Here is a 26,021-nt window from a genome sequence, read left to right as displayed (position 1 = left end):
GAGATGGGACAGGGAGAAGGAAGTGGCTAGAGAGGTGAGCTCTTTTAGCAAGGAGGGCAGTACACAGACTAAAAGAGAATGGCCTTTAGGGCGGGACTGCCTGGATTCAAATCTGAGCTTTGCCACTTACCATTGATTGGCCTTTAACTAATACTTAACATCCCTAAGACTTAGCTTTCTCATCACTTGTAAGACAGGATAATAACAGAGTCTACATCTTATAAATTCTTAGCAAGTGTTGGCTACTGTTATCAATTCCAGGGCTGAGCCCTATCATGTCTGCCTCTGTGCATGTTGAGAACCGTGTGGTTTTGCAGAGTGAGCACCATGAATGTCTTTAAACTTGCTCTGCCTAAGACTAACTTGCTGCTGAGGGAATAATCATGAATGCTGGGGAAGGTCAAGTCTATCTGAACTTCAGATTAACAAACAAGTTTTAAAGTCTAGCTATGTCCAAATATTTCATAATTGCCCTATTTATTAACACATTTCACGAATTTCAGGAGTTTCATGAACCACTTAAATGTATAAAAATTCAATATGTAAACACACCTTTTTTTGAAAAGGGGAGAAATAAGCAGGTGGACCAATCCAATGATTGAATTTCCTTTAAAAAATTACTACAATAGGTTTGTTGCCTAATGCATGGCAAGTCAATACACCGAGACACAGGGTTGCAGCAGAGAAGGAAGTTTAATCATAAGGCTGCCGAATAAGGAGACAGGGGGAAACCTCAAATCTGCCTGTCTGAGCGGTTTAGGTCTTAGGTATTTTAAGGGGGTTGGAGTGACCGAGATAGGGGATCATTGATTAAAGAATACAGGATGAAGTCACAGGATGGTGAGATGAAGAAACTGCATTTTCATGCTGACTCAGTTCCTTGTGGGGAGGGGGATCTTCAGACTGGTTGGTATTAGCTCTTTTGCTGGAATTCAGGATCTGAAAAACATGTTAAGCAATTTTTAACAAACAACAAAAGCCTTATGATTCTAACATCAGAAATCTTCTCTGTAGGAACAATGAGGAGGCAAACTGTTGGCATCTGGTGCTCCGTGACTTTGGTTATGAAGAAGTGGGCCAAAGTGCGGCCTGATTAATGCTTAATTACAACTATATTTCTGTCCAGAACCCAGCATGTAATTCTTGTTAACACTGGGAGGACAGTTTCAACAGAATGTTTCCTTTGTCCTTAAAGGGAAGTATATTTAATCCCATTATACTCCAGGTAATGATGATACTCTTGGCAAAATCTTAGGACCCTAAGTGGTTTGCCTCCTCGCAACCTATATTATCCATCCTAGTCTCAGTTACCACATCTGACTGCTGGGAAGACTGAGGGTGATTTGTTTGTCTGTACACAAAAACCTTTAAAGAGAACTACAAATGTTAGTTAACTTAAAAATCCAAAGGTACAGTGGCAATAGTTTGTGTAACAAGTTAGGGTAAATATCTTTCTGGTAAGATGTACAAGGGAAGTCAATTTACCTGGAAGACAGGAGATGTCAGGCCTCAAGGCAAGACAGAAGCAAAAACTGACAAAGCAAAGCCTACAGGAAACTTGGGTAATAAGTTTGAATCTTCTTAAAGTGTCTAGAAAATGCATTCTAAGACAGAATCCTACAATTCAGCAAGCCTTGGGAAAAAACCTAAAGCTTTCTAGCCTCTACCTGAAAATACCCACTACATAGGAAACCCAGGAGAAAAAATTCAACCTAGGCAGTCAGGTCTGAGGTATTGTTACCACATTTAAATTTGAACAGGGCACTCTAAAATGACATACTGGCCTTCATAAGAGGAATAGAAAGAGGTTTGTAGTCATGCCCATAGGCCTATGTTCTTAGGTAAACTAGCTTGATCCTTAAAAAATGAGAGAGAGATGGTGAACAGTGGAAAAGGTTAAAAATAAAATATGAAAGACAGCCTCTGCTGTAGCACTTGCCATATCGCCCCAGGCAATTGAGTGCAGAGCTGACAAACTTATGACATGGGAGAATGAAATAAGCTTTCTAGAATGCAAGGATCTGAGTACAACACCATGTTTGAACAACAGTAGGGGAAAAGGTAGTCTGGGTCTTTAAGTATTTAGAATACTCTAAAAAGAGGGCTGGGGAGAGAAAGGCCAAGTGCACATATATTTAAAGCTATCCAGTAAGACTTACATTTCAAAGTGAAATCAGAATACGATGAATGTGTTTTCTAGCTAAAAATCATGATCACTAAGTGGTTGATACAATTTTTTTCCAATCAATTGCTACCAGCATTTGCTAATTTTGTTTTTTATTTATATCTGATCTACTTCTGCAACTTATAACATGAACATATTTATTCACAGGCCAGATGAAGAATTGCCTATTTCTAATTTGGAGTTATCTAATTCTAAAAAGGAAAAAGAAACTATTTATAGGAGAGGATCTGTAACTGGGGTCCATGGGAGTTTATTAACAGGTTTGCCAGAAAAAATACAAGATACCAGTTAAATTTGAATTTGAGATAAACAAGTAATTTTTTTAGTCTAGATGCATGCCAGTATTGCATGGTAACCCTATGTTTATAAACAAATTTCAGAGAGATGGATACATTTATCTCTCTCTCTCTCTTTTTTTTTTTTTTTTTTTTTTTGAGATGGATTCTCCCTCTGTCACCCAGGCTGGAATGCAGTGGCATGATCTCAGCTCACTGCAACCTCTGCCTCCCAGGTTCAAGCGGTTCTCCTGCCTCAGCTTCCCAAGTAGTTGGGATTATAGGCATTAGCCACTGTTCCTGGCCATCTTTCATGCTTTTTGTTTACAGACCAAACACATCACCCTCAGTCATTCCAGCAGTCTACTATGGGAACTGAGACTAGGAGGGATAATATAGATTGCCAGATAGATCTAGGCATGAGTTCCTTAGACACTGCATAAAAATTTGGAGTAGAAGCATTTTGACAAGGAAATTGGCTATAGCTATCTATCTTTCTACCAGAGTCTTAAACCTATGATCTCCCAACAGTTAGCCATCATTAAGGCAAAGATTAATTCTATCAAGCTTTGACTTTTCCCTGTGGCCTGAGCTTCCTAGCAGCTGTACATAAAGAGAAACGTGAAGGGCAATTTACCAGATAGCAACTGAAGAGAAGAGTCCTCTCAGTGAAAACAGAGGAGTTTGCCTGGGGGCGTGGTAGGGAGGTAGAGAAAGCTGGTTTACAGGGCCTTGCAGACAGACTTGAGCCTGAGGGCCATGTCACACCTTAAGGTGGGCTTGACCTTTTAAACAAACAGTTGTGCATGACAGAAGGTCTGCTTTGTGAACATTGGATTCTGGAGGAGCACCACCACAAGAAAGACTGGAGAAAGGTCGTGGTGGGGTGGGGGCACTGGCTTGGAAGAAGGGCGTGAAGAGGCAGGTGGAAGAGACTGGGAGGCTAGGAATACAGTACTCAAAGGCCAGGGTTTTCTCCCCTGCAGCTTGCAGCCACCACCCAAGGATGCTGGTGAAGGTGTTTTTGTGCACCCCCATTCTGAGAGTGCAGTCTCTTTCCTGAGGCCCATGGGAGGGTCTGGGTGATGATAAAATGCAGTCTTTACCTGTGTCACTGAAAGTAGACCCGCAGAGCTGCAGCTTCTTCTGCCATTTCCTCCTCTGATCTCCAAGAGACTGGAGAGTCCTCCTCTTCCTTGTCATGTTTCTGGAGCTTTGGAGAAAAAAAATGGAAGAGGCTTTTTCATGGGCCCTTGGGATCTCCTTGAAGAAATTTCGGGGGACTGGGGGAGACTGAACACAATTTGCAAATTAGAGGCTGGTAGGTGTATCATCTTTTAATTGTTTCAATTGCCAAAACTTGCAAATGGAGAGGCTTTACACAAGAATCCACATTTAAACAATCGGATCATTTGCCTTCTTGTAATCATCTACTGAGGTTGAGAGGGGTGATGATATGATATAGGTCTGTGTCCTTGCCCACATCTCATGTCAAATTAGACTCCCCAGTGTTGGAGGCAGGGCCTGGTGGCAAGTGATTGGACCATCAAGGCAGAATTTCCCATTGGTGCTGTTCTCATGACAGTGAGTTATTGGGGGATCTTATTGTTTGAAAGTATATAGCACCTCCCTTCACTCTGTCTTCCTCCTGCTCCAGCCATGGAAGACGTGCCTGCTTTCCCTTCCACCATGATTGAACATTTCCTGAGGTCTCCCCAGCCATGCTTTCTGTACAGCCTGAGAAACCATCAGCCAATTAAACTGCTGTTCCTTATAAATTACCCAGCCTCGGGTAGTTCCTTATAGCACTGTAAGAACGGACTAATACAGGTGGTCACAGATTGGGATGAAGTGGGGGAATGGGGTGCATTTGCCATTCCCACAATCTCCTCCACACTCTTCTAATTTTCTTATGTTTAATAGGCACCATTCATTTATTTTACTTCCTGGAGTTTGAAGGCATTGAGTTTGCCACCAACCCATAATCCCTCCTTCAAGGTGGGCTGTGGTTTACCTCTTACTCTCTTTGGTTCAGACTCTCTTACATGAGCTCTCAGCAGCTTTGTTCAGTGAACCAAATTTATGATAATAACACAAGGGCCATGAGAACTGAGTAAGTAATAAGTATTTCCATTAAAAGAGGCTTCAAGTAGGGAAACAGTAAAAGAGATTACAAGAGAAAACAACTTACAAAAAATTAACAATTGGTCTCAAAATTAACACTTGAATCATTTTAAATTCCTCCTCAGATTACAGGTATATTTATTTTAAAAAATTGTGTGTATGTCTCAGATTTACATATAGAGTAAATACAACTGCAATTCTATCACAGAGGATGTTCTCAGAATGCTCTTCCTTAGAAAAGCTCAATTTTCTCCCTTAACCTCCTATTATGATTCAATTTCATTAACTAAATTTCTTGTTCCTGTGTGTGGCTCTATACATTGTAAAATGCTGCAGGTTATCCGTTCTTTCTTCATGGGAATGCAAAGTGTAGTATTTTGTGTTATGTGTTAAAAGTCATTTGGGATTGAGACAATTTAATAGCACCAATGATAGCTAGCATTTATGATGTGAAAGGAGCACATTATTTCTTTGATATACATTATTTCGTTAAATCCTTACAATAACTCATAAAACTGATGCTACTTAACCCCTTGTTACTGTGGAGGAAACTGAGTTCTAAGGAAGTTCATACCCTGGTCCAAAGATCACCCAGCTAGGTAGTGGTAGGTGCCAGTATTATCCCCAACAACTTTTGCCTTTTTATTTATCCTGAAGGATCTACAGTGTCCCTAAAGACCATTCCACAGATACTGTTCCATTCCCTTTTGTAAAAGGTCAACTTAACAGATATTAAAATGTCGACTTTTTAAAAGTTGATCCTTTAAAAATAATTTTGCCAACTCAGCAAAAAGTCTATCAACTAATATAATGACTTTTGCTATCTCAGGCCCCAAACTCTAAATTTAACCTAGAGGCCTCTACCCTGGCAGCTTGCAGCAGATGGAGAAATTTCCCCATTTATTGCAGCTCAACGTTGATACAGAAGGCAAAACAGTGAGGGAACCATAGCGTTGCACTCCAGCTGAGCTATATTTCCACTCCTAGTAAGTTTGAGCCTGAATGAGGTTCATTAGCATATAACCGGGCCACAGATACGTTTATGAGGGTCATGGATCTTCCCTTCAGAATTTGGCTGCCAGCACGCTGGTTTTACATTTTGCCATGTAGATTTAATTCTCCTTAGTGGAAGAAAACCACATTAAGAAGTCATTTCCTTTCTCGTAGAGGCAAACATGCCGCAGTTGCTACAGGCAAGTCAAACGGGATTGCTATTCTTCTACTCAAGAACTAATTTTCATTTTGATACTACCTTGAGGTCTGTTATAAATCCACCTTATAACAATTCAATAGGATGACAAAGGGACATGCAAAGCCCAGGAAATACGGCCTTCCCACTTCTGCTACTGCCATTGGAAGACACGGAAATCAAGCATTAAGTGGCCTCATCAACACAGATCATACCAGATGAATCCAAATAATTTAGAGCCTGTGAATGTTAATGCCTTCCTGGTTATTAGGCGACCGTCTGTTATTGTCATATGCTTTACAGATGGCAACATTGTGCCAACCCTTGGAAGTTGTTTTTTGGGAAACAGGAAATAAATAAAACAAAAACTAATCATCTTTGCAAAAACTGTTGTACATAGCTTTTAAAAGTTATGAGATTTCCCTCCTTAAAGCCCCAGATGGAAGCATGTGGTTCTGTTTGTTTAGAACAGCGGCGCTCAACCCTGGTTGCCCATTGTAATCATCTAGGAAGCTTTAAAAAAAATGTAACCCACCCCAGGGATTCTGATTTAATTGGTCTAGGGCAGCTTGGCTTTGGGGATTTAAAACAAAACTTTCCAGTTAATTCTAAGGTGCACTTATTGTTGAGAATCACTGCTTTTGGGAGAAGTGTATAGATAGAGCTAGAGCCCACACACATATAGAAAGAATATGTTTGCCTTTAAGCACATTGCTTCTGAGCCTATCAACAGTACCACTGCTGTCCTTTGCAAACCTTGCCCTAGAACTGCTTTTCTTCTATTTATGCTCTGTCCATGGGATGTCTGGCCTACAAGGCTTGTCTTAGCAACACTGAGATGCAGAACTAAGATGCAGATGCACTTCAGGAGCCTTTGAATGTTTTTAATCTCCGCAGAAATAGGGAGCCTGGGAAAGGCCATGGTAGACAAGACTTGTGTCCTAGAAGATCCACCCAGGTGACTTGAAGATTAAAAATGCTACAGTTTGGAGTAAAGTTCCGTTTCCCTAAAGCAACCAAAGAACCTGGTGGCTACAAATTCTTGCCTGGCTAACAGAGAGAAAGCCCTAATGATCTTAAATAGTAGTTTATCCAAAAGGCATTATTTCCCGTGGGTGAACTTTAACAGAGGAGTTTCACTTCCGATAAGCCTTCCAGAGGGACAGACCTAGCACTGGAACGCTGAACCAGACAGACTCCTTTATTGTTCTCCTGGGGCACCCAGGTAGGGAGGGTAGACACCAAAAGGCTGATTCTTAGTGAGCTGGGATTACAAAATGGGAAGGGTGCTGAATAGAGCTAGCCCCATTGCAAAGGCTTTTAAGTATCACCTTGGTTTCACAAAGAAACGTTATGATAAAGAGTGATGGAGGGAAAGAGGTTATCCATGGATCATCCAAAAATGGCTCTCCAAGAAGGCGGGAGTTAGGTCTGAGCTTGAACAATGAGAAGAACAAGTTCCTTTAACCTCCTTGTGCCTCAGTTTTCCCCTTTGTAAAATGGGAGTAGGGAAAAGAAGAGTGAACAGTGCCATGCCTGACACATAGTTAAGTCATATTTAATAGTCCCTGCTGCTGCTGCTACTGCTGTCAGTCATTAGCATTATTTTTAGGCTAAGTAACACTGACCTAATGACAGCAAGCACTAAAAACTCCACAGAGGTTGTTTCTAGGAATAAAAGTATTTTGCATCTCCATAGTTCCCTAGTGATCTGTATCTTTTGGACCTAACTACTTTGTAGAAGGATTAAAGAGTTATGATAAGAATTCAGATCCCAACCAACTTATTATAATGAGACACCCAAATCTGGGGAGGAAATGTAGCTGCTTCAGCTCTAAAATGACCCTCACTAATCCCGAATTCTCAGAGTTGTTGTATGGAATGAGGTATTAATTGAGGCTTCTCACAGTAAAAGCTAAGGACCTATGGTAAAAGAATAGGGTGGAGGTCAAAGGCAGTCAATACCCCAGGGGTATGGTTGCCAGATTTCCAGATATAGCAAATAAAAATACAGGGCACTCAGTGAGTTGTTTTAGGATCAGGATGTCTCATACAGTATTGAGATATCCTTGTACTGAACAATTATTTGTTGTTTACCTGAAATACAAATTTAACAGGGCTTCTTGTATTTTATTTGGCAACTCAACCTAGCAGACCCCTTAAAAAAGTATCACAGGAAGAACTTGGCTTGCATTTGGTAACTAGGTTGTTCCCAAAGTTGCCTGGCTGTGAATCCTGGAAAAAACAGAGGAGACCATAAGCAGGAAGATAAAATTCAAGGCCATCATTTGTGCACTCTAGGGCTTATTATTATTGCATGGAATGCAGTGTAAATCAACCCGCACTATTTTAATTCCTTAGTTCACCGGTTCTATGGTGCACATTTTTTCATATTTTAACAACTTTGAAATTAAAACATGTCCTATAACCAACAGTATGTCATAATTTAATTGGCAGTGTTTTTCTTTCTTAGTAGTACATAAAATAACCGCACTTCCAACTGACTGTGTCTGGGATTCAGTGCACTATAGTTCTCCATCTCTCCTTTCTGCACGTAAGTCACGTAAGTTAAATGTGACTCTGCTTGCTCTGAAAATGCTCAACACCCACACTGATCTATTACATACTGGTTTCCTTCTGATGCAACAACAGTAGTTAAAACGGTTTTCACAGAAGCTTTGTTCTTTAGAGGAAAGTGCATGCCAAAGTGACAAAGTTTGCAAAAACTTGAACCAAAGTCTTCATTCACATTCAACAGATTGAAGTCTGTGATGGCCTCTCCAAGCAAATTCTATTTCTGCACAGCTTTGAAAAGAGATTTTTTTAAAAAAAATCTCTCTTCAGTCATCCCACTTTATCTGCTAGAAATGGATTTTGGGGAAGGTAGTGTTAACAGGATTTCTGATTGAAGAACTGATATGTGTCGATTTTGACATTGTGCTCCCTCCTGTGCATTGAGTGTGTTATCACAAGGTATATGGGGTAATGATTAATTCCCTGCTGTACTGCTCAAACTGCCTTTGCTATTGACATTTTTAGAGCTCCGTAATGGAATGCAGTAGGAGGAATGGTTCACAATAATTTAAATGTTTTTCAGAATTTGGAACTAACCTGGAGTAAAATGCCAAATTGTCTTCAAAAGGGGGAAAACTAATTTAATGCTCTTCTTACAGAAGCAAATGGCTGAATATAAATTTGAGTTTTTTTATTAAATAACATATTTCATTTTCACTTTAATAAAACCACATACAGAGGTAGAGAGCTTAAATAAACCATTTCTTATGGGTTGATGGTTCTGTTTACACAGGGGTTTATATAAAGTCTCAAAAGGAAAATAACTTTTTTTTGTTTTGTTTTTTTTTTTAGATCTGACCTCTTGTTATTACTTTCTATTCAATCAAGATTTGATGAACACATGATATATTACAGGCTCTGTTCTAGGACTTATGAAAGATAATGAAGGTAAATAAGCCCAAGATCTTTACCTCCTCAGGTTCACCACTCAATAGGGCAGACAGATTCGTGCATAGATAATTTAATACTGGCCTAACTACTGAACTAGAAGTTCCATCAAAGTGTTCTTGGAGTATCTGGGGCAGGGGGAGAGAAAATAATTCTTGCTGGAATTGGGGTCTGAGATTGACTTTTAAAAATCAAGGACTTGGACTGGGCTTAAAAGATGATAATGAGATTTTGAAGAAAGGATAATTCTGGGCAATGGGAACAGCTTCATTAAACACATGATATGTGTACCATTTCCCCAGCAAGGCAACTTGTACCCATGGTCAGCTTCACCAACTAATTACAACACTGTTCCCTGATGAATCCTGACCTGGCTTCTAGGCAGCTACTAACATGTATCAGAGTTAGCAAGAGAGCTGAAATTTGCCACTCTGAGAAGCCTTAATATTCCATTGTTTAAAGATGGAATATGCATCCATGACAGGGGTCTAAAAGATGGTCTCCGGTCCTACAAATGCAAAGCTGCAAACAGCTTTGAATTTTACTGAGATAAACTAATTCCCTTTTCAATGATCCTTCAGTCCATCTTACTGTTCAAGAATAAAGTCTCAGTGGTACTAGTATGTCCTTGATAAGGTACCAACGGCACCTCCAAGAGAAAGAGAAGAGCCATCCAGACTGGCTAGAATATAATAAGATTGTTTTGTTTAGATCATATTTATTTTTAGGGGTATCTCTCATTTATGACAAGTCATGTCAAGTCTCCTTTTAAAGTAAACTTAAGTTAAAAATAAGAATCAATTTTAGAAATATATGAAACGAGACGGCATGAAATATGGCATTAACAGCTTGAGAAATGGCCCTTGGGGAAGGCAGTACAACTGAGGTGGGAAAGGGTGACTCAAGATGTGAGGGTGATGCATTGGCCTTTAACACTTGTGGGTGGCAGTTTCTACTGGGCTGAGTTCTAGTAAGCTTCATTTTTTATGGATGCATAGGAGTCAAAATAATTTTATAAGAGCTCCGTCAAAAGATGGTGTAGGGGATGGTAGAATTTTGGATAGGGCAGGCTTCTAGAGGAAGGCTTCACTGAAGAGGTAGCATTTAAGGGATGTGAATAATGAGTATTTAAGTAAAGGGGCAGGAAGGAATATTTCAAGCAGAAAGAACAGCAAGTGCAGACCTTCAAGGAAGTGTGGTGGCTGGGTAACAGGCTGGAAGAGTGAGACAGAGGACTTGGGGGGATGGCAGATCATTTGTACCCTGTGGGCACGGCTGAGAAGTTTGGATTTTATTTTTGGTGTGATAAGAAGATATGAAAGGATCAGAGGCAAGGAAGTAAAAGGACTAGAATAATTGCTCATAAAGAATGTCCTGGAAGGATAATGAATTAAAGGGAGAAAGTGATGGCAGCAATCAGAAGAGAAAGATTGGGAGTGGGGACAGCATGGATGAGGAGAGGGGGCTCATTTGCCCCATAGGCTAGTTCGTGTCATGGCCACTAAGCGAGAGGACTTGGCCTCTCACTATAGGTGGACCTTGTCATCTAGCAGCTTTCTCCCTGGTGCTTGTCTGTAAAGCACACAGAGATCCTGGCTTCCCTGCCAAGATTGCTCTGAACCAGTGTGCAAAAACTCCATTTTTGCCCAGTATCCATTCTACCTATCTTCCATCATTCACTTCCCAAAGTTCCTGAGAAGCCTTCCTGGACCATTCTGATTGAGTCATATTTCACGATTCTGGATGCTTTCATGCTTCTGGCACCTCCCTGCTCCTATCCTTTCAGTACATGTTTCCTGCCAGACACAGAGCTTCCTTTGTCTATGTGCTGGTTACTGAGCAGACTGGCACCCACGTTGGACTTTCTTGGTAGCCCAATGAATCACCAGTTGCTTTCACTTGAGGCAGAAAATGGTCTTGGACTATAAACCTCTGCCTGTCACTTGTGCTACCTTAGGACAGTGAAGTTCTTTGAATATTACTTAGTATAAAAATATGTTCATTGCCTCCCTTCTCCATGTGAGGGATCCTGTGAGCTGGAGCCTTGGACTAAGCACTAGATTGTGAGATGTCTATGGCAAACAAATTACCTTCGGGTCCTTCTATTCACTGTGAAAGTTCAAAAGCCCAGTTCCTTCTCCTTTCCTGAATAGAAATTCAAGTAATCAATGGAGCATTAATCATTTGATTAGTTGCCAAAGCTTTGACTTAAGCATAACTTGCTTGAGTAAAAGCAAGGATTTTTAGTGCTGCCTGTGGGGCCAAAATGCTGAAATAAGCTCTTATATTAATTAGTGGTATCCCATTTTCAAGGAGTATAGAGTGTTGATGTTTAAGAATTTGTAACCCCCAAAAGTATGTATTAACTAGAAAATCACAGTGCTGGAAAATAATTATGCCAAACCACTGTACTATAACAGAACCCAATTGCTTATCCAATTATACATTGAAGTATCACATTGTCAAGCTGATTGCCAAAGCAGCAAATGAGACTTTGCTAGCATCATAATTTGGACCAGATATTACTCCACCCACTGTACTATGAATGGTCTTTGGAGCATGCTATGTATCCTATAAAACCTCCATGAACCAAGGTGGACATTTCAGGTTTGTTAGAGTATACCCACGCCATTAAAAAAAAATCACTGGAATTGATTAGACATGAAAGTTCACAGTTTTCCATTGAAAGCTTGTCAGGAGCATCTCAGCAAAGAGCAACTGCAGCTCCAGGTCCTGAGCAGAGTTGATTTCAATTAAAACATCAAAGGAGTCACTTCTTGTCAGGGAGACCATCAGTAATTCTATCTTCAAATGTGTATTTGAGTAAAACAACCCCAGACAGTGCCTCCTGAGTCTGCAACACTGCTTCCCGACTGGCCACCATTTAGAGGTAATTTTTTTTTTTTTTTGAGACAAGGTCTCACTCTGTCAGGAGTGCAGTGGTCAGCTAACTGCAGCCTCAACCTCCCAGGCTCAAGTGATCCAGCCACTTCCGCCTCCTAAAGTGCTGGCGTTATAGGCATGCACCACTGTACTTGGCCTAGAACTTTCTTACAACACAACATCAGGACAGCTGAAGAACAGGAGCCTAGAACTGGGCTGTGAGGAGCTACTAATGGGTTGATATTCTTAGGACACCCCATTGCTATGATTTTCTTCTCAACTTTGTAAGGGATCGGAATGATCTTGCCCAACAGTTGGGTCTGATATGTCAGACGAAAATCCCACTGTGGCAAGAGCCTGACTCCCAGGGTTCAGTAGAGAAATCATTTGCACTCGCCCAGTAGTTCTTTGCTTTTCAAATAATAGTAAGCACTAAACAATATCAAACCTGGTAAAAACAAAATCTTCCTGTTGTCTAATTCCCACATTGCCCAATCAGAGTAACATCTATCTTCATATCCTCTCAGCTTGCTGTATCTGATACCAGTATAGGAATCCCCCTTCTTTTCCCAGTGGATGCCTGAAACTACGGATAGTACTGAACGCTATGTATGCTCTGTTTTCTCCTACACATACACATACCTATGATGAAGTTGAATGTATAAATCCAGGTACAGGTACAGGTTAATCTCTTAAGAGATTAACAACTAAGAATAAAATAGAACAATTGTAACAATGCACTGTTTACAATTGCGGAAACAGAAGATCCCTGCTTTCCGAGGATCTTAGCAATTTCTTTTTTTTTTTTTTTTCTCGAGATGGAGTCTTGCTCTGTCACCCAGGCTGGAGTGCAGTGGCACAATCTTGGCTCACTGCAACCTCTGTATCCTGGGTGCAAGGGATTTTCCTGCCTCACCCTTCTCAGTAGCTGGGACTATGGGAGTGAGCCACCACACCTGGCTAGTGTTTGTAGAGATGGGGTTTCACCATGTTGGCCAGGCTGGTCTCAAACTCCTGACCTCGTGATCTGCCTGCCTTGGTCTCCCAAAGTTCTGGGATTGTAGGTGTGAGCCACCGTACCCGACCAGCAATTTCATCATATAATTTGTTTTATTTCCTTATTAAGTCAGGAACTTTCACCTTTCCTCTTAAACACCTTATGTCCTCTTTTTGGCATATCTGAATTGCCATCATTACTACTCCTGTGCTTTGGGGCTGTTATTAAGGAAAATGAAGGGTTACTTGGGCATAAGCTCTGTGGTTCCATGACAATCAACTTGGTAACAGAGATGGCTACTCAGTTACTAACAGGCAGGTAGTGTAGACAACATGGCTACGCTGGGAAAAGGGAGGATCCACATCCTGGGCAGGACAGAGTGGGACAGCGTGCAATTTTGTCACATGACTCAGAATGTTGTGTAATGAAAACTTATGAATTATTTCTAGAATTTTTCATTTAGTAGTTTCAGACTATGGTAAGCTGTGAAAAGTGAAACTGGAGATAAGAGGGGACTACTGTAGTAGGTTTTCATAAGCATTGGTCAAATACATCACTAAATTACACTTTTCCTCCCAATATACTGGCTATGCTAGCTCATCATTCCCATTTTCCAGATAAAGCAAGGAACTTAAATCACTCAACCAATGTAACATGGATAATTCAGAGTGGTATTTGTTTGGATGAGACATACAAACACTCGATCCACTAGTGGATCCAGATATGCAGCAAACTGTATGTCTCATCCAAACAAATTTGCTGTATGTCTAGTGCTCTCCTGATCCACTCTATAAATTCCCGGGAACATCTTTTAGTTAACATAGTTGAAAACATGGGTGGTAAAACAGCAGAAAGCAAAACTAACACTGCAAACAGGGATCGACCTCTAAGCCCGGAGGGCCCTGCTGGAAAACCTCTTCTGAGGGGAAAATTGCATCTCAGGGCAGTTCTCAGGATATAATCGCTGATCACCCACACCTCACCCCAGGCGCCATCATATCTGAACCCTTCTGGTTTTTCAGTGGGTAGAAAACTGGTGAGGCAAAAGGGACTAGAGATCTCTGCCAGTTTGATTTCCACAGGCCTCCTGTTTCTAAAAACATGCTCACCGAGAAATGAAATGAAACTCCTTCTGAAAGGGAGGTTTGTGATGAAGCAAACTTCAGAGATGGAAGCATTTATTCAAAAAGCAATTTCCTTGGCCAGTCCTGTACTGTAAGCCTTTTCCCCCTGGTGTTTCAGATATTGGTGTTTAAGCAAGAGTGTTCTCCTTCAATCCTAGAGTGATGCCAACCCCACAGTACTCAGAACGAGGAATGGGAAGAGACATAGGGCCAATTTCTGCTTTTGTTGGAATCTCCTGAACATTTAGTTTCCTATTTGCTTCTGCTACATATGGCTTCTTTTTTCAAAGGTACCTTGCAGAGTCTTTGGAAGCACAGTGCAGGCAAGGAAACTCTCCCAGGAGAAAGAAAAATCTGCACTACAAGATGCTACGCAAACACACAACTGAGAGAGGGAGGCAAGCACACAGCACACAACCAATAATGCCCAGCCACAGAATCCTTCTCAACACAACATTGCAGGCAGCAGCAACTGGGTTGTCAAGATAAAACCTATTTGAAGAAGCCGATCTAGCTGGGAGCTTTAAACAATCCAGATCCTCAAGCATTTAAAGCTTATTTCTCTGCAGAATTCATTCAATTATTCAACAAATATGAACATGTATACCCTATGTGGCCACAGGCTATTTCATAGTGTAATAGTAAGCAAGCTGGACAAGGTAATGCCTTTGGGAGGCTTACATTCTAGGCGAGAAGACAGGCAATTAGCAAGTAATCATCTATCACTACCATGGGAGGGAATAAAAGAGGGAGCTACGTGAGACAATGTGGTCAGAAAAGACTGCTCGGAGGAAGGGACAGTCAGCTGAGGACAAGCAAGTGCAAATACCCGAAGGGAAGAATGAGGCATCTGTATGGTCTGTGCACTGGCTGAAGGCAAGTGCCTGAAGCCGAGTGAGGAAGTTCTCAGATAGAAGGTAGAAGATGAGGTGGAGAAGTAGGAAAATCTCTCTTCCCTTTAGCACTGGAGGCACAAGGGCTAGAAGAAGAGAGAGATTGAATGATTCATTCAGTTACATCACTCTTTTCAAGCACCTACTTTGTGCTGGGCACAGAAGACTATTAAACAGGCAAAGCTGCAATAAATCCAAACTCAGCGAGCTGAAGGTAGAAAGGCCATCCCAGAACAGCTGGACCCAGCACTGCCTCTGAACATGGGCAATGGCACTTTGGGGCTCAATGTTTGCTTACTGGGTCTCTCACACACCCTAACATCAGCCCTGCCTATAATGAACTTTCCCCAGAAAAGCAGGCGAGCAGCAAGTTATTTACACATGTGGTGACTACCATGGAGTAGCAAGGATGCAGGCTGACCTCGCAGACTTCTTTCTGAATGCACACCATATGTTTGGCAGAGCTAAAAGAGCTACCCCAGCACCATCTAGCCAGGTGCCTGGCACTGGATCTCATGTGCTGGCAGATGAAAAATGACTAACATAAAAATCTATATTCCAACGGTACTCACCAGTCCACTGGATTGGTCATGATTCCTTCTTTGTACAATAGGATCATTCTGCCTCTGGTTACAAAACTGCACCCTCTGAAGCTGCTACTCACCCGTTGGAAGTTACATACCCTGTGCAGCCTACAAATCCATTAATTTCTGATGAAGCTGTTCCAATGCCCTTCAAAGAACCTGGCCCATGTGAGTTGCACAAACAAATTAGGAGCCAACCTTTCCCAAATGCCTCTCTCTATTTCACTTAAAAACCCTCTTTAATGAAGACATAAAGCCTTGAATGCAGCTGAAACGCTATGCTTACCATGCATGACAGATCGTCACAGAGGATTTCAAGTGCCTTTTTTTCCTAACCAGAACACTTGAAAGAAACTGAGATTTCCTTGTTATGAGTTCAACTGTTCATTTTATATGCCCTATAATTGACCATACTCCAGAAGTCAGCACAGGCAACAGAGATGTAAGGCAACTGCAAATGCACACACACACACACACACACACACACACACACACAGAGAGAGAGAGAGACAGAGAGAGAGAAAGGGCTTTGGCATAGTGAAAAATTAAAATGCAGTGCCAGGCTTGGAACTATTCTGAAGCCTCAGGTTAGGAAAGCAATACCCTCACCTTTCTCAGCTGCCTACTATGCACCTAACCCTCCAATTATTTATGGCTGAGATGCTCAAGATGTACTGGAGAAAGAGCCATGCCTGAGAGATACATACAGCTGAAAATATTATTGAGAGTTATAACTTCATGAATGAAAAACCTATAAAAATCACTTAAGCATCCTAATCTTTTAGTTAATCTCACCTCAGTGCCACTCAAGGGTTTAAAGGAGTTTCATTGGTTGGTTTTTAAAGGACAAAGATAAAAATGCTTTGAAATAACTCATTATAATTTCAGGTATCTATGTAAAGGTCCAGACACAAACATTTGAAAATGGCCTGTTCCTAGAATCAGGGATTGACACAGATCTTTAAAACGTTCTAGCCCAACCATCCATGTGACATTTGTATCCCTTCGGCCATATTGCTTTCAAGGCTTCAATGCTCCAGGAAAGAGGATCTTACTGTAGTACTGCTAGATTTAGGTGGAGATCAAAATCACCAATGTTTGAAAGTTATATTTTTACATTAACTTGATCAAGAGTTAGAACTTGGACTTACTACTCAGATAGTCTGATCCTTCATTGACAAGCTGTACTGAGAAACCATTCTGTGGGCTAAAGAGGATATGGACTCCCAGGATTGCTCTGGCATTGCTGTTGAGAAGATATACTGGAATAACCTCTTTAGAAAACAGTTTAGCATTACCTCTTAAAGCTGACATCTGCGATACCCCACAATCCAACAACATTACTCCCAGGTATATTACCAAGAGAAATTCTCATATGTGTACAAGAAGACATGCATGAGAATGTTCAAAGAAACTCTGATTAAAATAGACAGAACCTAGTAATAACCAGCATCCCATCAGACAGTAGATGAATAAACTGTGATATGTTCACATAATTAAATACCATGGCTCAAGCAAAATAAATGTTTGATAGTGACACACAGCTCACAGGGACAAATCTTAACAATATATTAATTTTAAAAATTCCCTAAAGACAATAAAAATATATGCATTTTAGGAATCCATAAAGATGCCTAAAACTATCTGAAAAGTCACAAAGCAATGGTGAGCATGGGATTGAGGATGCTGGATGGCTCCATGTGAGGAGACAAGGGATGGTTTTTTTGTGTGGGACTATCATATTGTTACATGTGGGATAGTAGCAAAAACTTAGCTTTTGTTCTGGGCAATGGGTTTGCAGATACTCATTAATCATCATTAAACATAACTACTTACACAACTAAAGAAAAGGAGGTCATGATGGAAGACAAACAAAAACACCATCCTTGGGAGGTATGGAAGATTACAACATCGGATGACTGCAATTTTCCTCAAGATAGAAATCCAGCTCCCATTCCAAAATGTCCACAAAAATTGCAACATAGTAGCATTTGCCATATAAAAGCACTGGAGTTATTAATTGGATTCCAGATGTCTGAAATTGATGTATCCCTTCACTGAATCCTGACTAGGATCTATTTTGGGTACAGCACTTCACACAGGTTGCTGTTCTTAATTAAAACTTCTCTGACTTAAGAGTTTTATGTCTGTGAGATAGTCATCGAAATGTTCTCCTCTCCATAAATGCGCTCTTAAGTTTTATTTTCATAGCAAAATGCTTGCCTAGATTTTAATAAACATGTCTGCAGTAGTAATATAAATTTCACATGCTTTCCACATTTCATAATCTCTTTAGTCCTTTTGTTTATGTTGATTCCCACACCAAGAAGGCTGCTTGGAAGGCTTTGCAGCTCTGTCTCCATTTCTTCTGCCTATCGTTGGGGAATGAAACAGCATACTGATTGCTATTTGGGTAAGAAACACAGACAAGACATTGAAAGAAGTAACTAATTTCCAAGCAATTTTGCTGCTTTCTGTCTTTTTGATTTTGGCAATAACTGACCCCAGTTCATTGACATTAGAGTGAAGCCTAGTAGCCAATTTATTGCTTCAAAATCTGTGAGTGTTCCTAATTGGTTATCAGACTGTGTCTACCAGATGCCAAAATTAAATTTCTTTTAAATCAGGAAAAGTGATTTTCTGGCATCCCAGATGCAAAACAACCCCCTGATTAACTGTTCTTTCACATTGCAAATCGTTATTTGGGCCTTGGGTGGAGAGAAAAACTCATCTACTTACAACAAGAGGGGTCAAATTCTAGACTTTATCCTTCAGTCAAAATGCAGATAAACCACAAGGAACAAATACTACTCTATGAAAAAACGGAGAGCTGGACTGGGCCTGGTGGCTCACGCCTGTAATCGCAGCACTTTGGGAGGCTGAGGCGGGCGGATCACCTGAGGTCAGGAATTCGAGACCAGCCTGGCCAACATGGTGAAACCCTATCTGTACTGAAAATGCAAAAATTAGCTGGGTGGGGTGGTGGACACCTGAAATCCCAGTTATTCAGGAGGCTGAGGCAGGAGAATTGCTTGAACCCGGGAGGTGAAGGTTGTAGTGAGTCGAGATTGCATCATTGCATGCTAGCCTGGGCAAGAGAGTGAGAGTCTGTCTCAAAAAAAAAAAAAAAAAAAAAAATGAAAGAAAAGAAAAACGGAGTGGTGCTCCTGGCTGAAGGAGAGATGCCCTCGGTCCAATGCTGGGGAACTTTTTGCTCCAGGAAAGTGGAAACATCAAAGGACTGGAGCCCAACATTAAGGATGGCATAATTATGTTGTTGTTATTAATTGTTATTTTTAATGGAGCTCTATTGAGTGCTTGCTCTCTGTCTGGCACTGTGGTAAGTGCCAGGTACAAACATGATTTCATTTACTCTTCATAAGATTACCTACCCCATCCATGGTGCTGTCATTTCCATTTTTAGATGAGGAAGTTAAAGCTTAGAGATGTGATCCTCATAGCTAGTAGGCAGTTGGGACTCCAGGGTCCCAACTCCCTTTCTGTCTCTTCCCTCTCCTCATATAACAATACATAACATTTGCTAAGCAATATAGACTAAATTGAGGCTCTAACTTAAAGCTCATTTGCATACAGAATGTTATTTGATGAACTCTAGGGTAGGTAGAGGCACAATATTATTATCCCCATTTTATAGAGAAGGGAACAAAGGCCCAGGGAGATTCAGTGAATTGCTTGAGTCTTCTGCCATGTTGGACTAAAAGCCTCAGTGTTGCTCTGCTAAAAAGGTCCCTCAATTAAATGTAACAAGGGTGGCCTGCATCTAGTCTCTGAATTGGAACATCATAACTGACAAAGCTTATATTGTGGGTTCTCTTATTTCAAAAGCAGAAATTCTAGGTAATGTTCCAGTGCGATCTCAACCCCATCTCCTAATCCTTGACATCAAATGCTCTGGTTCTGAGTTATTGGTCCTGGACATGGTTTTCTTGGCACAGTAGTAGGCCCTTACTATTTTACTTTCATCTCTCAACCCTTTGTCCTGTCTGTTTCCATCTCATGTGAGTAGGAGTTATTCTTTAAACAACTGCCTTGTGTTTCACTACCAGCCCTTTGCACATACTGTTCTCCCTGCATGGATGACATTTCTTCCCCTGATCTCCCAACACTGGACTTAGGTGGCCCTCCAAGGTGGTCCCATTTCAGGACACGTATTGTACATGCCTTCTAATTTATCCACCACTCTAAATTATAGGTTTCCTGGGGGCAAAATCATGCCTTTTCACAATAGCCAATCTTTTCTTTGACTTCTCAGACATCAATGTCATATGGTTCAATCTCATACCTTAACGACCTTATAAAACCAAAACTAGGCACATAGAAGAGGTTCACTAAATACTTCTTGCCCAAATAAACCAATCACAGTAGATATTCAGAAAGATGACACAGTTATACCATCCTCAGTCCTCAAATAAGAGTTTAATTCTGTTTTCTAAACCATGTGACATACTAGTGAGGCAGGAACAGAGATACACATTGTAAAAGAGATCCAGAACAAAATAAGATTTCTCTGTAGCCTTCACCAATCTGAAAATGTAACTATATTTACTGAATCAAACTCTTGACGGCATGATAAACTTACAAAGAATCACGGTAGACAGCCTAACCTTGAGTACCTCCAGTCTTTGTCCCTGGATCCCAGATAACAGTATCCTTCCCTCTTTTAAGGAAAGCTGGAAAGAAAACTACTCCTCCAGCAGAAGGGCAAATGAAAGGTATGTTTGTGCGTGCACACAGAGGTTGGCATCCTACCCTGATTTGTGGCCCATAATTAATGTCAATTTCATTATTTCGGAGGATAGAAAATCACCAAGGAAGCTGACCTCTGGCTGTCTCACAGCTAATCATCTTTTGAGGGAGAAGCTTGAGAGGAAACAGAGACAGGCTGGAACACCAGGCTGTGGCTTGGAGTGTGTTTTGGGTGGTCTGCCAACCAATGAGAACCCATGGTCATGTGCCCTCTCTGTGCTGGCCCCACAGTGACACCTGCTCACCCTCCATTGGGTAAGATGGGAACCTACATCCCACCCTGTAGAAGGCTTGGCTGGATGCCTGCTAGTTTCTACAAAGTTCCTTCTCATTGTGTGCACTCTTCTACATGGCTTCTTAATTGTGTATGTGCACAGGCTGTGTCGAATGGAGTTGCCTTTGCCTCTGCTCACCACGTATTACATTTTTAATCAGTATATATAATTACTTACCGCAAGCTGCCAGGCCAGATTTTCTGAGCATTAGTCTAATTAACTTAAGCTTGATAATTACGTTTCAGATACCATAGCAGTACACACGGAACGGCAGACTTTGCCGCCAGCTTATTTGATTCCAGTAACACATTTTCTCAGATACTGGACTAATTTTGATTTTTTTTTTGTTTTGTTTTTAAATGGCCATCCAATAATTATTTTGGTTTCAAAATTTCCCCTCAGATAAAATCATTCTGCTGTTTAGGACAGCGTCTCAAATGATTAACATGGATTGAACTGTTATAGTATGTTTCTGTGTATTTTTACATACACAAATCTGTTTTTACTAATACAAATTCAAACTGAGGAGAAATGAGAGTACAAGCAATTCTGATGGTCAAATGACAAAACTGTCCATGTTTCAACTGCACTATGCATTGCCTTTCCCATTTCAATTTGGGTTGATGAAAAACAAGAGACAAGGAAAAGCAAAACAAAACTAAACAAAACACAGAAAAATGCCCAGACTTGTAAGGGAGAAAGGTCAGCTTCTGGTTGAACGAGGGCATGATAAATTCCCACACTAATAAGGCTCAATTCACCTAGGGCTTACCATGTGCCAGGCACTCCAAAAAGCACTTTTTTTGTGGACTATCTCATCTAGTCATCCTAACAACCCTATGTGGTAGTTATTACTATAGGTTGAATTGCATCCTCCAGAAATATATGTTGAAGCCCTAAACCACGGTGTCTCAGAATGTAACTTGGTTTGGATATAGGGTCATTGCAGAGGTAATCAGGTTAAAATAAGGGCATTAGGGTCGGCCTTAATCTAATATGACTGGTGTCCTTATGCAAAGGAAAAATTTGGACCCAGCAGCAGCCATGCACACAAAGAGATTAAGTGAAGATGAAGGCAAAGATTGGGGTGACGGATCTCTAAGCCATGGAATGCTAAAGATTGTCAGTAAACTCCCAGCAGTGAGGTGGAGACACTGAACAGATCCTCCCTTAGAGCCTTTGGAAGGAACAACTCAGCTGACACCTTCACCTCGGGCTTGTAGAGGCCAGAACTACAAAACAAATTTCCATTGTTTAAGCCATCCACCCGGGTTGTGGTACTTGATCACGGCAGTCCTAGCCCTCTAATACATATAGCCTGGTTACCACTACTCCCCATTTCACAGATGCCAAGGCTCAGAAAAGCTATGTGATGTGTCCAAGTCCGCACAGCTGTCAAGTGGCAGGGAAGGAGTCCACAACAGGCCTTTCTGACTCCCACGTTCAGCCCTTGACATCACCCATGCTTGTGCCACTCTGCCTCTGCCCAGAATGCTGAAAGAATCAATACAACAAATCCCAGAAGTGGATGAAGCACTATGAACACTGTAATGCTTCTAAGGTAAAAGTCAAGCTTAGATGGTGCCTGTTTCCATATTTGCACATAGCCTCTTTTATTTAAAACATAAATAACTGCTTGAAATACCTGCATTCTAGTTTTAGATGGCAGCAACATAGAATTTAAATTTTCTTAGGGTGAGGGTAGTGGGATTATTTTATTCTCTTCTCACATAAGAGAATGGACCAAAAATATCACTTATCAATTAGAAAAGACAACAAATAACAGAACACAACTCAATGAATAGAAATACAGAAGGAAGAACAGGTGGGCTTTCCCAAGATGTCATAATAGATGGAAGGAGAGCAAGAGAGAATGAACCTGCTCTATAAAGGCCAAAGACAGGAAATGAGAATCATTCTGGGGAAAAGATATAACCTTGATCCAGGAAGAAAAGCATGGGAATATGATAAAAAAAAAAAGACAATTCTCCAAGAATATCTCCTGGCATAGATCCAAAAGAAAGCTAGACACCAGATAAAGACGGGAGCTCAGGTTCATTGAGGGCCTATTACATTTGGGGTATGTTTGAGGGTGAAACCAACCCCTATAGAATGTTGTGAAGTAGAAGCTATCGCCTCCCACTTTGCAGATGGGGAAATAAAGTTCTAAGCAGTCAAATTAGCTCAAGGTCAGCTACTCCTTGGCCCAGCAAATCACTGGAAATGTCGACATGGAAGAACAGCACAAAGGGTTGTCCTAAGGAGAATGACTTTCCTTCTTCAGACTAGTAGTGTCTCTATGTCTGTCGGGAACATGCACAAGCTCACACTCAAGACACAGACTTCTCATGATAAAAAAAAAAAAAATTCACAAACTACCTCTAAGTTGCTCTAAAACGGGAGTGCTTATCATTTTTAGGCACGTCAGCTCTTTTGAGAATCTGATCGAAGCTGTGTATGACTCCTTTCCTTAGAAAAATGTGCGCACACGCATACATGCATACACTTTACTTGAAATTTCCAGAGGGTTTGTACACCCTCAGGGATCCATGAGTCACAGCTTTAAAACCCACAAAGGATACATCTGCCTCCAAGGAGCCCAGCAACTTTATGACACTACTAAAACACATCACGTGCACTCGCGTGACCTTGACCAGGACACTCCCCCTCCGCAATCACTGGCTTGCATCTCCATGTTAGCACACCCACCTCCACCACCGTTGGGGAGCTCTGCTGTGCTTCATTGATCTACATTCACTGATCTACGTTCCAGGCCCCACATAAAGCAGGTATAAAGTGAATGTTAAGTGAACTTGGAGTTAGAAGACCTGAACTTGAGCTCTGTCACTCCCTCCGGGTCATGTTATTTCATCTCCTTGAATCTCACTTTTATCACCCATACTATTAAGCAGAAATCACCCCAGTTTGCCTCACCTTTTCTGAAGGATTGCTGGAAGGAAGATATGCAACAATGCAGGTGGAAGCCACTTAGAATAGTAACAGTGAACACTGACTGTGTGCAAACACTGTTTTAAACACTTTACATTTATTCATTAATCTTCATGACCATCTTATCCGGGCGGCAGTGTTAGTATCCCCATTTCAGACATGAGGAAGCTGAGCACAGAAAGGTCTGGAAACTGGCCCAGGTAGGCACAGGGCTGGGATGCAAATACCGGCAGGTTGTTGCCAAGGCCCCCTCTCGTAACCACTGTGCATAGTGCCTCTTCAGGACAGGCAATGCCATAACAATGTCTAAAATTATCCTAATGAGAAGACAAAAGAACGCTGTGGGCCTTCTATGAACGTTAGTGGAGTGTGGAGGTATGGGGTTTGCAGGGCTTTAGATTTAGGCCACCCAGAAGAGCTCAGTGTTACATATAACTGCAACTAGCTTGTGCATCGACAACTCGAAATTCAGCCCTGTGGTGGCCAGCAAATATCCAGGGAGAAAAGCAGCAGCCTCATGTAGGAGGTGTAGGGCCAGGACCCTCTCTCAAAGCTCATTCGCATGTACTTACTTTAACTGCCACAATGAACACATCTGTAGGCTTTCCAGCTTGTGGCTTACCTGCCTGTGACCACAAAGCTCATATGATACCACACGTCCTCTTTTTCCTACTTCAAACAATGCTCATCTCCCTCCTCTGAATTTTTTGGAGAGTTTCCACCTTAAGGTTTTCAAGGGGTCCACAATTCAGATGTATCTCGGGTGGAAATCTTAGTCTGAAGGCCCCTGTCTTTATTCTCATGCAGTCAAAGCATAGTAGTTGACAAGCACGGTGGGGACAGAGCCGTGATGAAGCTTTAAGCCTTGCCTGCCCAGAGCTCACAGCCCTGGTGGGTGACCCGGAAAATATGCAGGAACCTGCAAAAAGTCTGTAAAGTGCTGTGATGAGGAAAATATGGGCAACTGTGGGAGTCACAGGAAAAGGGCACTTAATCCAGCATGAGGAGAGGGAGACACTAGAGGGTCCGAAAAGCTGCGTGTCTTCTCTGCCTTAGTATTGTCACAAAAATCTAGAAGTCCTCATGAGCTCAATGTTAAGTGTTTGCATACTTTGACTCACTTAATCGAAAACATTTTTAAAATCCTGCTTAGAGCATTTTCCACCCACCGTTCCCTGAGTTAGCTCCTTCTCACCCTCTGGGTCTCAATTTCAGTGTAACTCCCTCTTTTCATGAAGCCTTCCTGGAGCACCCTATACTGCCTGGTACCTCCTGTACCATCTTCCTGTACTTCCTTCCCAGGGAGGCAGTCTTCATCTTGCTGTCTGGAGTGTGGACTGCAGGCCAACGTCACCTGGTGGCTTGTTAGAAAAGCAGAACGTAAGGCCCCGGCCCCAGTGATTCCTCAATACTTTAAAGCTGCCTCGCCCAGGACCTTAGCCATCAGTCCCATGTGGCTACCAGGCCCTTGTAACATGGCTTGTCTGGACTGAGAGGTACTGCAGGTGTAAAATACATACCAGATTTAGGAGACAGTGTGAAAAAGACTGTAAAATAGCTCATTAATAATGATTTCATTTTAATTACCTACTGAAATAATATTCATTATATTTTGGATTAAATAAAATATTACAATTAATTTTATCTTTTTTTAATATGGCTACTATAAAACTGAAAGTCACATGTGTGGCTCCCATTATATTTACGTTGGACAGGGCTGCTCTACAGTGTGAGATGCGCTGGTCTAGGATAATGATCAAGAACAGGCATTGGCAGACGACAGCTAATGGGTCAAATCTGGCCAGGTGCCTGATTTAGTAAAGGGGCTTTTATTGGAACACAGTCACACTCACTCATTTACTGACTGTCTTTGGCTGCTTTTGGGCTACAGCAGCAGAGTTGAGGATTTGCGACAGAAACTGAATAGCCTGAAGAGCTTAAAATATTTACCATCTGGCCCTTTTTAGAGAAAGTATGAAGACCTCAGTCAAGAGCATTCATTCCAGAATTGGACTGATTGGCTTAGAATCACATCTCTACCACTTTTTGGTGTGTGAGGTTCGGCAAGGTACCTCACCTGTCTGTGCCTCAATGTTTGTATCTGAAGACAGAGGATGAGCATGCATACCTTATAGAGTTATGAAGATTAAAGGAGTTGATATATGTGAACTTCCTTAAATAGTGCCTTACACATAGTAGGTTCTCATTAAATGTTAGCCACCATTACTATTACTGCTAGCAGTTACCACAAATTGTAATGATACATTTTTGTTTTATCTTTTTTTCCTGTCTCCCCATCAAACTAAAGACCCTA

General features: G+C 41.3%; 1 protein-coding gene across 1 annotated transcript in view; it reads right to left on the bottom strand.

Moving 5' to 3' along the window:
* Positions 1 to 2,689: 2,689 nt before the first annotated feature.
* FHIT (fragile histidine triad) overlaps positions 2,690 to 26,021 on the bottom strand; it is a 1,487,281-nt gene continuing 1,463,949 nt past the window's right edge. The window contains exon 12 of the mRNA XM_011947204.1: positions 2,690 to 3,673. Coding sequence (XP_011802594.1) covers positions 3,572 to 3,673 — 102 coding nt within the window. The 3' untranslated portion in view covers positions 2,690 to 3,571. The remainder of the gene's footprint in view (positions 3,674 to 26,021) is intronic.

Source organism: Colobus angolensis, unplaced genomic scaffold (genome assembly GCF_000951035.1).
Source record: "Colobus angolensis palliatus isolate OR3802 unplaced genomic scaffold, Cang.pa_1.0 Scaffold26, whole genome shotgun sequence".
Taxonomy (NCBI): Eukaryota; Metazoa; Chordata; class Mammalia; order Primates; family Cercopithecidae; genus Colobus; species Colobus angolensis.
Note: the sequence above shows the minus strand (reverse complement) of the source record. Positions and strands in the feature narration are given on the sequence as shown.